General features: G+C 39.6%; 1 protein-coding gene across 1 annotated transcript in view; it reads right to left on the bottom strand.

Annotated features, from left to right (window-relative positions):
- The window catches only part of mtss1lb (MTSS I-BAR domain containing 2b), a 73,053-nt gene extending 58,441 nt beyond the window's left edge, over window positions 1–14,612 (bottom strand). The window contains exon 1 of the mRNA XM_062390220.1: window positions 13,959–14,612. Coding sequence (XP_062246204.1) covers window positions 13,959–14,045 — 87 coding nt within the window. The 5' untranslated portion in view covers window positions 14,046–14,612. The remainder of the gene's footprint in view (window positions 1–13,958) is intronic.
- Between the last annotated feature and the right edge of the window lie 1,071 nt (window positions 14,613–15,683).

The following is a 15,683-nucleotide window of genomic DNA, read 5'->3' as shown; positions in this document are numbered from 1 at the left end:
ACACAAACACAAACAGACAGCAGACTGGACTAATGATATACTTCTACAGAGCATCTTCAGTTCTGTAGCATGGCCCAGAGTCACAGGGCATCATTGTCACAGGCTTTTCAAGGAGGCGACAACAATGGGCAGTCTCTGTGAGGCCACTGACCACTTTACTTCCACTTCTCCTGGTTTGCTGATGTTGCTGTTTTACAGTTTACCACTTTAATGAGCCCTGTGCTAGTGTCCACTGTACTTCCCCAATTTTGTTCCCTAGCACGGATTAGATTTCCTTCCTTCTTGTTCGAAACACGTACAATACGACATTCTGAAAATCCCTGTATGACTGAAACCATTCAATGTATTATACAGTGTGTATTGAGTCACATGTTAGCTCATTTTTCTAACAGTCTAAGGCTACAACCATACTACTACGTTTTCATTTGAAAATAGCATTTAAAACTCTGCTTATCCCCATCCATACATAGCCTGGATGCCAGACGAACTTAGCCCCGCCCACAACATTTTAGGTCGGGCAGTTCGGTCTGGAGTCGCTCCGTTGAGGAAAAATTATGCCCGACCGAGCCAATCAGATTGTCAGGGCGGGCTTTATACGATGATTGACAGATGATCAACGGTAACGTAATCAACCACGTCATCAAAGTGCCCTTGGGTTGAATTCGTTTTCAACAAACATGCCTGCCGCTGGCTAGCTGAGATGTGTAGATGCTGCCATTGAGTCTGTTTTAGAAGACATCGACAGCGCATTCATTTTGAAAGAGGAACACAGAACATGGAGGCGACGCCAAAGCACCGTGCTAATCCCTATCGCCCCAGCACTTGGCTGTTCACAACGGACACTGAAGCGACGCTGAACCGCCGGGCAGTGCTAATAATATCACCCGTTGATCCAGTAGATCGCTGCACTTTGTGCCGGTCACACCGGAGGCTGAAGCACCGGCTAATCCATACTAACAGGCCTGAAATCGCATATCAAGAGACAACTCACATACAATGGTGAAAATTGTTCTGGTGTTTGAGGAATTGCGTGAATAATCGTTTCTTCTGCATGTAAGGACTTAAAAAAATTGTGAAATGCAGAATTTGACTGCACAACAGCTGCCGGCAAAGACAACAGGGTCAGCAAAGTTCCTATTTATTTTCTTCCAGAGGGGGTCATGTGATCAGAACGTGACGAATCCGGGAAAGCTACGTCAACACCGATCAGTTTCTGCTTGTCCAGACGAAAAGGCAGCCCCAGATTTTTCTAACTAAAACAGGGCCAGCAGCGTTTCCAAACTTCTCTGTTTGCAGTGTCCATAGCAGAGTTGACGCATAGTCAAATGAAAACATAGTGGTGTGGATTTAGCCTGAATGTACAGAAACTCCAGGAACAAGGTTACCCAATGACGGCCAGGTGGACAGTGAACGCAACTTGACACTTCACCTGAAGCTAGTCAGATTGTAGTGGAAGGTATTTGAGGGGATCAGGAAAAAGACCTTCTCAAATCAAACTTAATGTGACCTTTATTGCATGAAGGCCACAAGGTGTGACAGTGGATCAAGACTAAATCACATGGATTATTTTGTCCCTGTGAGATAGGGTGGTAACATGGAGCTAAGTGTTTTGAAGCAGCACGGAAAAGAAGACTACAATTTTGAGGTGAATAAAAAGTTAAGTGATCAATCAAACAGTTTATCAATTTATTGAAAAAATGTTTGTGAGATTAATCAATAATCAAAGGCCACTGCTCTCCTGTCTGAGAAGGTTTGAGGAAAATTTGGTCAACCTGAAATGCTGCTTCTGTGATGTAAATTCCATCACCAGCCAATTTCTGCAAAGAGTGTGCACAGACCATAGGACTGTCTGGACGTGTGTTAAAATATGAGCGTATACAGACAGCAGAAGTCATACAAACAGAACCACCTGCGAATGCACCATTCTTGTCTACGTTTATTTTGGACCTTATCTATCTCCAGAGAAAGCTTAAGCAAAGTTTACTTTTTCGTGCAGTGTTTGTGATCGGAATCATATATTCTACATTTGAATATGTTGATATGCAAAGTTTTTAAAGACACATTTTCTCAATGTCACAGTGGAACTTTCACACTCTGACCCAGATGAGTGTTTCATGGTAGGCTACACACACTGTTGGGTGAAGCAGAGGATAACTAAAATAAAATGAATTATAAATCATACATTCATTCAAAATGTATTTGATTTGAAGCACAAAATAAATATATCTATATTATTATCTCAAGTCACTTTACCTAGTCATGCAGAAACACTATTATAGAGAAATCGACTTTTCTAAAAGTATTGATATACAGAATGTGGATAACTATTTATAGGAATATCAAATAAACAGTTTGGCAAAAAAAAAAAAATGTAAACTCAGAATTTGTCCAGGATGTATTTGACTGTTCATCTAATCTCAAAATAGAAAAACATGGATATTATCGGTATTAAAATAAAATGACTTTATCTGTTATGAATAATAAGAGAAACAACCACAACTTAAAAACAAACAACCAGATCAAATGAGGATGAAACAAGCGGAAGTTGATAAGGAAGCATGTCGTGATCTCAATGTCAAAGAAACGCATTATATCAAAGTTTAATAAAAATGTGAAATTTAAAAATGAAGAACCTGAGACATAGACCAAAACATGTTTTGTTGACACAATTTTGGTGGGAAAAAAATCATCTGTTCACAGCAGCCTTTTTAAAAATGTGCAGCCACTGATTTATGCAGCCCTTTAGGTCTCAGAAGAAAATCACCCCTCCTTGTTTGTTCAGGGACCAGAAAATAATGTTCTTCTTTACTCCATCTTCCTGTTGTCGACAACACATTACCAGCATCCATTGGTCCACAGCCAGCTGACCCAGAACATGACCCCTGTGTCTCATTGTGTTAAACCTCTGTGACCTGGGTGTGTGTGTGAGTAAGTGAGTGAGTGTGTGTGTGTGTCTGTGTGTGTGTGCGTGTGTGGAATTATGTAGTTGTCGCCTTGAGGCAATGTATCTTAACCTTCCAGGAAATTGCACACAAACACACACAGACAATTTGTTGGGGGAATAATCTTAAATGGGTTGATTTGACCTAAACACCATAAGGATTTGGGATTATCGGTACATACAAGACAAAAGAGACCATAGGCAGCTTGTACATATCACAGATGACACACAGAGCCGACACACAGGGAGGGACTGGCCGCCTCGGGCGGAAGATCTACTTTGGAGAGAAAGAGGAAGGGAGGAGCTGGGGAGGAGCAGGATGAGGAAGAGGAAGATGTTGGGATAAGAGGAAGAAAAAGTGCTTTCTAAACGACTTGGGAGTCAATATGCTGCTGAACTCGAACATTTAGTTTGGCTCTTCGTGTGAACTTATCAGCCTGCACGACACATAGAGACACCAAGTACCAGGTCTAGCTGCAGCCCACATAGGTGATGACGATAGGACAGATGTATGTCATACTAAAGCTTTTAAGTCTTGAAACTAAGGTTAACAGGATCCAATGTAAACAATCTAACAAAAACATGACTTTTGGGTTGCACCATGGTCCAGATTTAAGGTGTGAAAATGCCCAGAAAATGTAGTAATGACAAATTTCAAACTGCTGTGATGATTTCTGTTAGACCATTGAATAAAGACACCATGATATTTAAAGTTAAGACAAAGATAATTGTTCAAATCTATAACCAACAAGACGTGCCAATAAACAACAAGACCAAAATTAATAAAAGAAACTGTGTTGTCCCTTAAAGGGGTAGTTCACAAAAAAATGTAAATGCACTAATCATCTTCTCACCCCTATGCCGATGGACAGCTAGGTGAAGTGTTCTGGAGTCTCAGGGGTAAACTTTGTTGCAACCAAATCCAAAACAATTGAAGTTAATTGCGACCTCTTCTTTAAACATAATCAAACAACTGAAAAAACATAGCATGCCTCCATACTGCTCGTATGGTGTCATACAAGTGTCTGCAAGTCCAAAAATTCATATTTGACTAGAAACTGCGTCATTTACACCTGTTTTTAGCCTAAATGTCCTCTGATATCTTCCCCCGATGTGCATTCACAGACCCTTGGACACACCATTGTGTGGCTACATCCGCTAGCTCAGCTACTTCTGTTAGAGGATTTTTAGGCTAAAAACAGGCTTGTAAGGTTTTCCCTCTTGTTTTATTACGTCTGAAGAAGAGGTCGTATGTTAACACTACTTGCCCCTGAAACTTCTTAAGTGTTTTGTGGACTTAAACACTTCATCCAACCCTCTAACATCAAGTGAGTTGATAATGAGTGAATTTAAAATTTTTTGTGAACTACCCCTTTAAACTATTCTCATTAACTTATGCGATTGCACTAACATTAAGGGTTATAATTGTTTACATTATCAGTTTATATATAGACTATTTACATGTTCTCTGTTAATTGTAAGAAAATCGTGAAGATACAGTTCACTATTTCCTAAATCCATGCAAAGCCACTTTCTGCAATCAAATAAAACAGCAGTGAAATAAGAGCTTCAATGTCATCTAACTGTTTGATTTGATCAAATGTACTAGTCCCCTCAAACTGTCAACCTCGACTAACTGATCACATCCGCTGGGTAAACCAAGCTGTCAAAACCAAGCTGTCAAAACCAGCCTGTTTCCAAGAGCCAGAGAACAGAAACTTCAGGTCAATTTGTTTCTTGACAATGGCTTTGTCTTGTTGAGCTACAAACACTGACTGAGGTCACATTTTGAGCCAGAGTGAGCTCCAGAGGCTGTTGACTCAATGATTCTCATCCACTCACTGACGTTCACTCATCGTCTCCTCTGGGATTCAGGCTTTCATCCAATCCAGACCGGCTTCACTCAGGACTGGGCCAGCAGGTTTTTTTCCTTTGGCCCAGGTTGTAGTGACCCATATATTTTAGAGTGAACTGGATAACACAAACATTAGGACCATTAGAAACAAAGTGAATAATAAATGAAGACGGGGAGGAGGGAGAAGTCTTTAAAGTGGTATTTCTCTGAACACTGAATAATACTCAGTTATACTCTGCACTGTGTGCGTCAGAGTAGGAGAAACAGAACTACTGGTTTTTACAACAATGTGTGAAAGTGCTCTTGAGATTGTTTGGCTTATAAAAACTGGTAAAATCAATAGAAGTCTGAAAAGACAGCCTGATTACGTCAGTTGGTTCTGGGAGAAGTTAACCAGCTGAAACCACAGCTTCCTATAAACTACAACAAGACACCATTTTGCTCTGTACTCCGAAGGTACAGTACATCTTGTGCAAAATCCCACAAATACATATTTTGAAAAACAAGCAGATTTGATTCTGAAATCTAGTATCGCAGTACCTGCTCTTTATCTCTGCATCCCGAACTATGTGAAGGAGCATCACAGATGCTGTGTCATAGGTGCTGATGTTGCTAAGCAACCAGCCTGAATGGTTTTCAGACCGATGATCATTTCCACAAGTCTGTCATCGTCCCTAAATGGTCGCATTTGGCAGAAAAATGATTTTCCCATTATCACACAATCCTTAAAACGGCCTCTGTTTATGATCTGCGCGGTAGGGTGCATCCTGTTAGCCCTCCGTGTTAACCACACACAAATGAATCAACGCTCTTTCTGATGCATTGTGGGACATGTAGGATCCAGTGCTCTTGATGCACACTGGCCACTACAAGTCAGAGTATTTCAACCGCTGCTGCTTCGTCTTTTACTTCTTTGTTTTTAAACTCTGTCATAATCATTTGCCAGCATTATAGAAGCCAAATGTTTATTGAATTTACATAATATGAAATGCTGGATAAAGATGAACTGAAATTAAATAATCAATACATGGCTATATTCTTCAGGACATTTACGATTGGACTTTGTTTTTTCTGTGTGTATAATATTCTGTAGAAGTATCCTGGAGCATGTGTCACTGTAACAACAGAAAGACAATAATCTTGTCTTGTTCACCAGGAGTGCAGCTGACTATGACCTCTATCACTGGGGTCACACCAAGTGTGTCAACATTTCATCACTAAGGGACAAAGCATTTACTGATATTGCTGCTAATGCAGCAGTTTCATCGTCCATGATGTGGGGCTGCACAGGCCAAAATATCTGGGACCGGAGAGACAAAGAGGGGGAAGATCTGGAATGAGAGACAGACACGTAGAGCTGCACTGGTGTCTGACAGCACAGAGGGGCTCTGTATCATGAACCATGTACCATGATGGAAGCGATCATCCAAAGCAAGTTGAGGCAGCCCAAGTGCATGTAGCTGACCTACTGTGAAGCCTGGTGGTGCCATGCTGGAGCCAAGGAGCTGTAGAATGTTTGACAGACCGACACAGACAGACAGACATACAGGCAGGGAGGCGGACAGACAGACAGGCAGGCAGGCAGGCAGGCCGGCAGACAGACAGACTGACTGAGAGGCAGAGATGAAGGGAGACAGGGTGTCTGACGGCTGCAGCGCTTCTCACGCCTTCATGTTTTGCTGCCATATCAGCCTGACAGAAAATCAATGACGCTGCACTCTCACAGAGACGCACAGTAACCACGGAGAAAAGGCGAGAGCGATAGTGTAGGTTGAAAATACAGGGGTCATGTCTGTGGGCTTCAGCTCGGGGAGTAACCAAGATGATGAGGATGATGATGAAGCATCCCAAGCAATAACCCTACCAGGTCCACATGTATAGGTTGGCCTGTGTGACGGAATGTGCCGAGCTATTACTGAGGTCAAGTGAGCAGACGTTCGTCTTTTCGTTGTCAAGTGAGCAGACGTTCGTCTTTTCCTGATTTCAAGTGCGCCCGTATTACAGAGTGTACGGTAGTCCATGATACGGAGCGAGCCAATCTTTTATGCTACTGTAAAATCCCTTTATTCCATAATTTCTGACAAAGGCTGACACAGTTGTGCTCAGGACCATCCAGGCTGTACACTCATTCAGTATCAAGCATATTTACTGTATCATTTTGGAGAAATTCAGCCTTAAAGTTCATTATTTTGAATTGAAAAAAGCATTATGTGCAAAATGTACCCTTCCGTAAAATCCCTTTATTCCATAATTTCTGACAAAGGCTGATACAGGTGTCCTCAGGACCATCCAGACTGTTCACTTACTCAGTATCAAGCATATGTACTGTATCATTCTGGAGCAATTCAGCCTCAAAGTTTAATATTTTGAAGTGAAAAAGGCATAGTTCCTTTTTTTTTGTTGAAATAAGCATTATGTTCAATATTTACCCTTCTGTAAAATCCCTTTATTCCATAATTTCTGACAAAGGCTGATACAGGTGTCCTCAGGACCATCCTGACTGTTCACTTACTCAGTATCAAGCATATTTACTGTATCATTCTGGAGCAATTCAGCCTCAACGTTTATTATTTTGAAGTGAAAAAGGCAAAGTTCCTTTTTTTGTTGAAAAAAGCATTATGTTCAATATTTACCCTTCTGTAAAATCCCTTTATTCCATAATTTCTGACAAAGGCTGATACAGTTGTGCTCAGGACCATCCAAACTGTACACTCACTCAGTATCAAGCATATTTACTGTATCATTTTGGAGAAATTCAGCCTTAAAGTTCATTATTTAGAATTGAAAAAAGCATTATGTTCAATATTTACCCTTCTGTAAAATCCCTTTTTTCCATAATTTCTGAGAGAGGCTGCTACAGTTGTCCTCAGGACCATCCAGACTGTTCACTCACTCAGTATCAAGCATATTTACTGTATCATTTTGGAGAAATTCAGCCTCAAAGTTCATTTATTTTGAATTGAAAAAGGCAAAGTTCCTTTTTTTTTGTTGAAAAAAGCATTATGTTCAATACTTACCCTTCTGTAAAATCCCTTTATTCCATAATTTCTGAGACAGGCTGCTACAGTTGTCCTCAGGACCATCCTGACTGTACACTCACTCAGTATCAAGCATATTTACTGTATCATTTTGGAGAAATTCAGCCTTAAAGTTCATTATTTAGAATTGAAAAAAGCATTATGTTCAATACTTACCCTTCTGTAAAATCCCTTTTTTCCATAATTTCTGAGAGAGGCTGCTACAGTTGTCCTCAGGACCATCCAGACTGTTCACTCACTCAGTATCAAGCATATTTACTGTATCATTTTGGAGAAATTCAGCCTCAAAGTTCATTTATTTTGAATTGAAAAAGGCAAAGTTCCTTTTTTTTTGTTGAAAAAAGCATTATGTTCAATACTTACCCTTCTGTAAAATCCCTTTATTCCATAATTTCTGAGACAGGCTGCTACAGTTGTCCTCAGGACCATCCTGACTGTACACTCACTCAGTATCAAGCATATTTACTGTATCATTTTGGAGAAATTCAGCCTTAAAGTTCATTATTTAGAATTGAAAAAAGCATTATGTTCAATACTTACCCTTCTGTAAAATCCCTTTATTCCATAATTTCTGAGACAGGCTGCTACAGTTGTCCTCCGGACCATCCAGACTGTTCACTCACTCAGTATCAAGCATATTTACTGTATCATTTTGGAGAAATTCAGCCTTAAAGTTCATTATTTAGAATTGAAAAAGGCATTATGTGCAAAATGTATCCTTCTGTTAAATCTCTTTGATCCATAATTTCTGACAAAGGTTGCTACACTTTGGCTAATCCTCACTCCATTCACCCATATGTAACTTAAATGCAATATTGTGTGTATTTCTTTCGTTCATTTTGGAGTAAATAAAAATTTCCATTTCCCTTGCTAATTTCCGTGTGCTCTCTCTGTCCTTGAACATCAGCAAGGTTTGCAAGGGGATGGAGGTGGGAGAAAATAATTGTTTATATACTTCTGTATGTATGATGTTTCATTTTCAATTGTGAAAACCAATAAATAAAGTGAAAAAATGAGTAGTATACCCTTTATTTATTGATTTATTGATTTAATATTTATGTATTTATTCATTTTTATATTGTAGAGTCCTCGTTTACAGAGGACAGGGAACTTCTCCTTCGTTTAACAACTTTTATTAACATTTACACGGACATGTGCACTACTCCTTTCAATTTCTCCTGTCTTCCCCAAACAGCCCCATCCTATTCGTCTAAACAATCACATGTCCCCCCCCCCGACCCCTTCAGTGACAGTCAGGATCTCAGAACACTCCTTAAACACAGTGTTTTACTGAATAACATCAAACCCCCATATAAACATAAAACCCACATATAAACATAAAACCCAGTCCGTTACACTATATTTAATTTTTTTTTAAATTTAAATTTAATTAATTAATTAATTAAATTACTTTTTTATTTTATATTACAGTAGGTAACTTTACACTGAATAAGCGCATGGGCGGTATTATAACACCTGAATTGCTCTTCCAACGAGGTGGAGGAATGGCGCCCACACGAGGGTAAGTTGCCCTTGCAAATATTTCTTATGGCTACTTGGGCTCAAGTGACATGGGATGTTGACAGTATTAGTAGCTAAATAGCGCCATCCTATCCTTTTTTTTTACTATTTGTGACAGGCGGACCCCGCTAGTTTATAACTATTACACTGTGGTTATTATAAGGGAATTTAGTTATTTTCTGAATTTCTAAGTTTATAGGCTACAGCAGCCGACTATGCGCAGCCGGGCCTACAGAAACACTTCAAGAAATACAGCAGCATAACACAATATGTTTTTCTTTTGTTCACTTTAGAGTCTTTGTGTTCTCTACGTTTGGAAAGGTAAGCAAGCCCACTCCAGCCAAATGTAGGCCTACTTTTAATTAATACATTTAATTGTTTTCCCCTGGATTATATGTTGTTCATTTCATCCAAAGCCCAACAAACGGGTGTTTGGAGCAGGCACGGCGGCAGGATCTCAATTTCGGGTGAACCAGAGCAATTTTGGCCTATTCATTACAGATATTAAGTCAATGGCGCAGTATTTCACTGGGCGCATTATCAAGATAGTAATCTGTGTCTCTTTGGGCGGGTGCCCAACGCACACACACTGCCTAGACACACACAGAGCACCGCACCGCACATATGTAAACGATTACAAATAAACGTCATTTATGTTTTTCTCTCTTGTGCGAGATGACCCGGTGCATAAAGATAGTTAATGAAACGCGCGGCTCCCAGTCCCGGAGTCAGTGTGCGCGCGTGCGTGCGTGCGTGTGACAGCTGAGATTTGGATGTGTACAAGAGTCCAGATCATTAATTACATTAGATCCTGACCGATCACATGTGTGGAGATTAATGATCGGGACAACTGAGGACAACTGTAGCAGCCTGTCTCAGAAATTATGGAATAAAGGGATTTTACAGAAGGGTAAGTATTGAACATAATGCTTTTTTCAACAAAAAAAAAGGAACTTTGCCTTTTTCAATTCAAAATAAATGAACTTTGAGGCTGAATTTCTCCAAAAGGATACAGTAAATATGCTTGATACTGAGTGAGTGAACAGTCTGGATGGTCCTGAGGACAACTGTAGCAGCCTCTCTCAGAAATTATGGAAAAAAGGGATTTTACAGAAGGGTAAATATTGAACATAATGCTTTTTTCAATTCTAAATAATGAACTTTAAGGCTGAATTTCTCCAAAATGATACAGTAAATATGCTTGATACTGAGTGAGTGTACAGTCAGGATGGTCCTGAGGACAACTGTAGCAGCCTGTCTCAGAAATTATGGAATAAAGGGATTTTACAGAAGGGTAAGTATTGAACATAATGCTTTTTTCAACAAAAAAAAAGGAACTTTGCCTTTTTCAATTCAAAATAAATGAACTTTGAGGCTGAATTTCTCCAAAATGATACAGTAAATATGCTTGATACTGAGTGAGTGAACAGTCTGGATGGTCCTGAGGACAACTGTAGCAGCCTCTCTCAGAAATTATGGAAAAAAGGGATTTTACAGAAGGGTAAATATTGAACATAATGCTTTTTTCAATTCTAAATAATGAACTTTAAGGCTGAATTTCTCCAAAATGATACAGTAAATATGCTTGATACTGAGTGAGTGTACAGTCAGGATAGTCCTGAGGACAACTGTAGCAGCCTGTCTCAGAAATTATGGAATAAAGGGATTTTACAGAAGGGTAAGTATTGAACATAATGCTTTTTTCAACAAAAAAAAATGAACTTTGCCTTTTTCAATTCAAAATAAATGAACTTTGAGGCTGAATTTCTCCAAAATGATACAGTAAATATGCTTGATACTGAGTGAGTGAACAGTCTGGATGGTCCTGAGGACAACTGTATCAGCCTCTCTCAGAAATTATGGAAAAAAGGGATTTTACAGAAGGGTAAATATTGAACATAATGCTTTTTTCAATTCTAAATAATGAACTTTAAGGCTGAATTTCTCCAAAATGATACAGTAAATAGGCTTGATACTGAATGAGTGTACAGGCAGGATGGTCCTGAGGACAACTGTACCAGTCTGTCTCAGAAATTATGGAATAAAGGGATTTTACAGAAGGGTAAGTATTGAACATAATGCTTTTTTCAATTCTAAATAATGAACTTTAAGGCTGAATTTCTCCAAAATGATACAGTAAATATGCTTGATACTGAGTGAGTGTACAGTCAGGATGGTCCTGAGGACAACTGTAGCAGCCTGTCTCAGAAATTATGGAATAAAGGGATTTTACAGAAGGGTAAGTATTGAACATAATGCTTTTTTCAACAAAAAAAAAGGAACTTTGCCTTTTTCAATTCAAAATAAATGAACTTTGAGGCTGAATTTCTCCAAAATGATACAGTAAATATGCTTGATACTGAGTGAGTGAACAGTCTGGATGGTCCTGAGGACAACTGTAGCAGCCTCTCTCAGAAATTATGGAAAAAAGGGATTTTACAGAAGGGTAAATATTGAACATAATGCTTTTTTCAATTCTAAATAATGAACTTTAAGGCTGAATTTCTCCAAAATGATACAGTAAATATGCTTGATACTGAGTGAGTGTACAGTCAGGATAGTCCTGAGGACAACTGGAGCAGCCTGTCTCAGAAATTATGGAATAAAGGGATTTTACAGAAGGGTAAGTATTGAACATAATGCTTTTTTCAACAAAAAAAAAGGAACTTTGCCTTTTTCAATTCAAAATAAATGAACTTTGAGGCTGAATTTCTCCAAAATGATACAGTAAATATGCTTGATACTGAGTGAGTGAACAGTCTGGATGGTCCTGAGGACAACTGTAGCAGCCTCTCTCAGAAATTATGGAAAAAAGGGATTTTACAGAAGGGTAAATATTGAACATAATGCTTTTTTCAATTCTAAATAATGAACTTTAAGGCTGAATTTCTCCAAAATGATACAGTAAATATGCTTGATACTGAGTGAGTGTACAGTCAGGATAGTCCTGAGGACAACTGTAGCAGCCTGTCTCAGAAATTATGGAATAAAGGGATTTTACAGAAGGGTAAGTATTGAACATAATGCTTTTTTCAACAAAAAAAAAAGGAACTTTGCCTTTTTCAATTCAAAATAAATGAACTTTGAGGCTGCCTTTTTCAATTCAAAATAATCAGAATCAGAATCAGAATCAGAATTATTTTATTTGCCAAGTATATTTGCACAAACAGGAAATTGCCTTGGTGTCATTGGTGCACTTTAACTTAAAACAACAATATAAAAACAACAATATATAACTAAATAGAATAAAATAGAATACAAATATATACATACAGTAATGAACTTTGAGGCTGAATTTCTACAGAAGGATACAGTAAATATGCTTGATACTGAGTGAGTGTACAGTTTGGATGGTCCTGAGCACAACTGTATCAGCCTTTGTCAGAAATTATGGAATAAAGGGATTTTACAGAAGGGTAAATATTGAACATAATGCTTTTTTCAACAAAAAAAGGAACTTTGCCTTTTTCACTTCAAAATAATAAACGTTGAGGCTGAATTGCTCCAGAATGATACAGTAAATATGCTTGATACTGAGTAAGTGAACAGTCAGGATGGTCCTGAGGACACCTGTATCAGCCTTTGTCAGAAATTATGGAATAAAGGGATTTTACAGAAGGGTAAATATTGAACATAATGCTTATTTCAACAAAAAAAAAGGAACTATGCCTTTTTCACTTCAAAATATTAAACTTTGAGGCTGAATTGCTCCAGAATGATACAGTACATATGCTTGATACTGAGTAAGTGAACAGTCTGGATGGTCCTGAGGACACCTGTATCAGCCTTTGTCAGAAATTATGGAATAAAGGGATTTTACGGAAGGGTACATTTTGCACATAATGCTTTTTTCAATTCAAAATAATGAACTTTAAGGCTGAATTTCTCCAAAATGATACAGTAAATATGCTTGATACTGAATGAGTGTACAGCCTGGATGGTCCTGAGCACAACTGTGTCAGCCTTTGTCAGAAATTATGGAATAAAGGGATTTTACAGTAGCATAAAAGATTGGCTCGCTCCGTATCATGGACTACCGTACACTCTGTAATACGGGCGCACTTGAAATCAGGAAAAGACGAACGTCTGCTCACTTGACCACGAAAAGACGAACGTCTGCTCACTTGACCGCAGTGAGCTATTATTGCTCCTTGCTTATCAGGCACCAATCATTTGCACAGGATTTTTATGCAGGCCAATTCAACATTAGATAGACCTCAGTGAAAACATCAGTCTGGATGATCTGCGACTGTTCTCCTGATTTTTAAAGTGGAAGGGAGCTGAATGCCATATTAAGTGCATCCGATAATGGGTGCACTGACGTTTGCATGCGCATCGCAGCCAACATCCTTTGGATAGAGGAGGTGGAGGGGAGGGTTTCGCCCCAACAACCCACCGGGTCGCCGCATCGCTGTCAGTAACACGGTGCCGTCACTGTATCTTAATTTAAAAAACAACCAGAGTCCACACCAGCTCATTATTGTGTGCGTGTATTACACATTTAAAACGTGCCCATGAGACCAAGGCAGCAGTGAGATTGTTCTCAGGCTAATGTGTTTAACCATGGAGTCGGGAAACGATACAAATAAAGGTTTTTATTTACCTTCATGTCATTGACAATCGCCTGGAACAGACCCCCGAGGGCCCCGCATTCCTTCTCCACGCTCTCCATGTTTGCCAAATCCACCATTCACCGGAATTTGCAGAGGCGCGCACCAACTGCGCGCTACCAACACCCAGCACGGAAAAAAATATTGCAAAAATGTATTTCCACAAAATCACGACGGGGCTGTCCAGTTCCTCCTCTTGATGAAGCGGAAACGCAGCGAGGAAGATGAGGAGGAGGAGAGAAAGATGCCGAAACAAACGGCTGGCGCAGCGGTCCCTCCCAAGCGAAGGGAAGATGAGTTTGGAGAGAGGGAAGATGGTCTCTCGCTCTCGCTCTCGCTCTCTCTCTCTCTCTCTCTCTCTCTCTCTCTCTCTCTGTCTCTCTCTCTCTCTCTCGTGCGCGCTCTCTGGCTCTCTGGCTCTCTGGCTCTCTCTCTCTCTCTCTCTCTCTCTCTCTGGGTCAGTCAGGCGGTGAGCCGCTCACAACAGATCCCAGAGACCACGCTCACCTTGGCGCAGAGAGCGCTACTCGGAGTCGGTGGGGACGCATGTGAAGGCTGCGTAGAACCGGAGCGATGGATCATGACAGTATGTGCGCGTGAGTGAGGGTCCCCGTCTGTGCGTCAGTACATGCATGTGCATAGGTAAGGACAGGCTGTGATTGGTGCAGAGGCGGTGGGCTCAGCGGTGCAGGGAGAGCAGCCAGTAATACGATCCATGCTACTGCAAAGGGAGTGTAGCACAAAAAAAGGAGGCTGGACCACTGTGGACGGACTGTCACATGGCCACACGCAAGCCCAGACAGCACACGTTTACACGCACACCGCAGACCACCAGAAAAAAATGAGCAGGGGGTAAATGCCAAATAGATTTAGCTTCCAGAGGAGTGTATGCCAGTGTGTAGGAATGTGTCCTGCTGACCCTGATGAGTCACTTTATAAATATCACTGGCATGACCCCTCAGTGACCCGTGAGCCCTGTTATTATTAGATCCATTACTGATCAATTAATTATTTTATTATAAAACACACCTAGTTGGTCTATGTGAGAAATTATATATGCATTCATTCAGTTGGACAGATTTGCAATCCAGCAATGTTTTCTTACCTGATGACTTTCATCTGTGAAAACCCAGTTCCTAAACTGGAGACAATAAAACAGATACAGCCATAACCACAGAAGACAAGAGTTATTTATTAGATATATTAGATATTAGAGATTTATTTTGATGCAGATATGCAAGGCAAACTGCTCAGAGCCGTATCTACATCAAACTTTTTCATGGAGCACTCACACTATCTTAGCAAATCTTTTACATTTACAGTTCAAAATAAATATTTTTTATTCAAGATGAGGGTTCAAGTAGTTATCCAAATTCTGTTTCAATCACAATTTCTTGTGAGATAGCGCTTTACTTTCACTGTGTCCTGTATCAATAGGTTATCTTTAAGCAAACAACGTATTGATTTTCTCGAAATGTAAAACAGTTCTTATCTTGTGACAGGCTGGAATGGCAAACTTGAAACATGTGATGTACTTGATTTGAAATATCTGAATAAGCAGGATTTTGATATTAAATATATATTTTTAAAGTATAGGTCATGCATGCTTTATTCTTGTTTTTTGTTACTATTTGTTCACTGTTTATTGTATTAGGTTTGATTCTTTGTGCATAACACAAGAAGTGTTGAAACACTACACGTTAGTATTACCACCAGAG

The sequence above is a fragment of the Platichthys flesus genome, chromosome 1 (assembly GCF_949316205.1).
Source record: "Platichthys flesus chromosome 1, fPlaFle2.1, whole genome shotgun sequence".
Taxonomy (NCBI): Eukaryota; Metazoa; Chordata; class Actinopteri; order Pleuronectiformes; family Pleuronectidae; genus Platichthys; species Platichthys flesus.
Note: the sequence above shows the minus strand (reverse complement) of the source record. Positions and strands in the feature narration are given on the sequence as shown.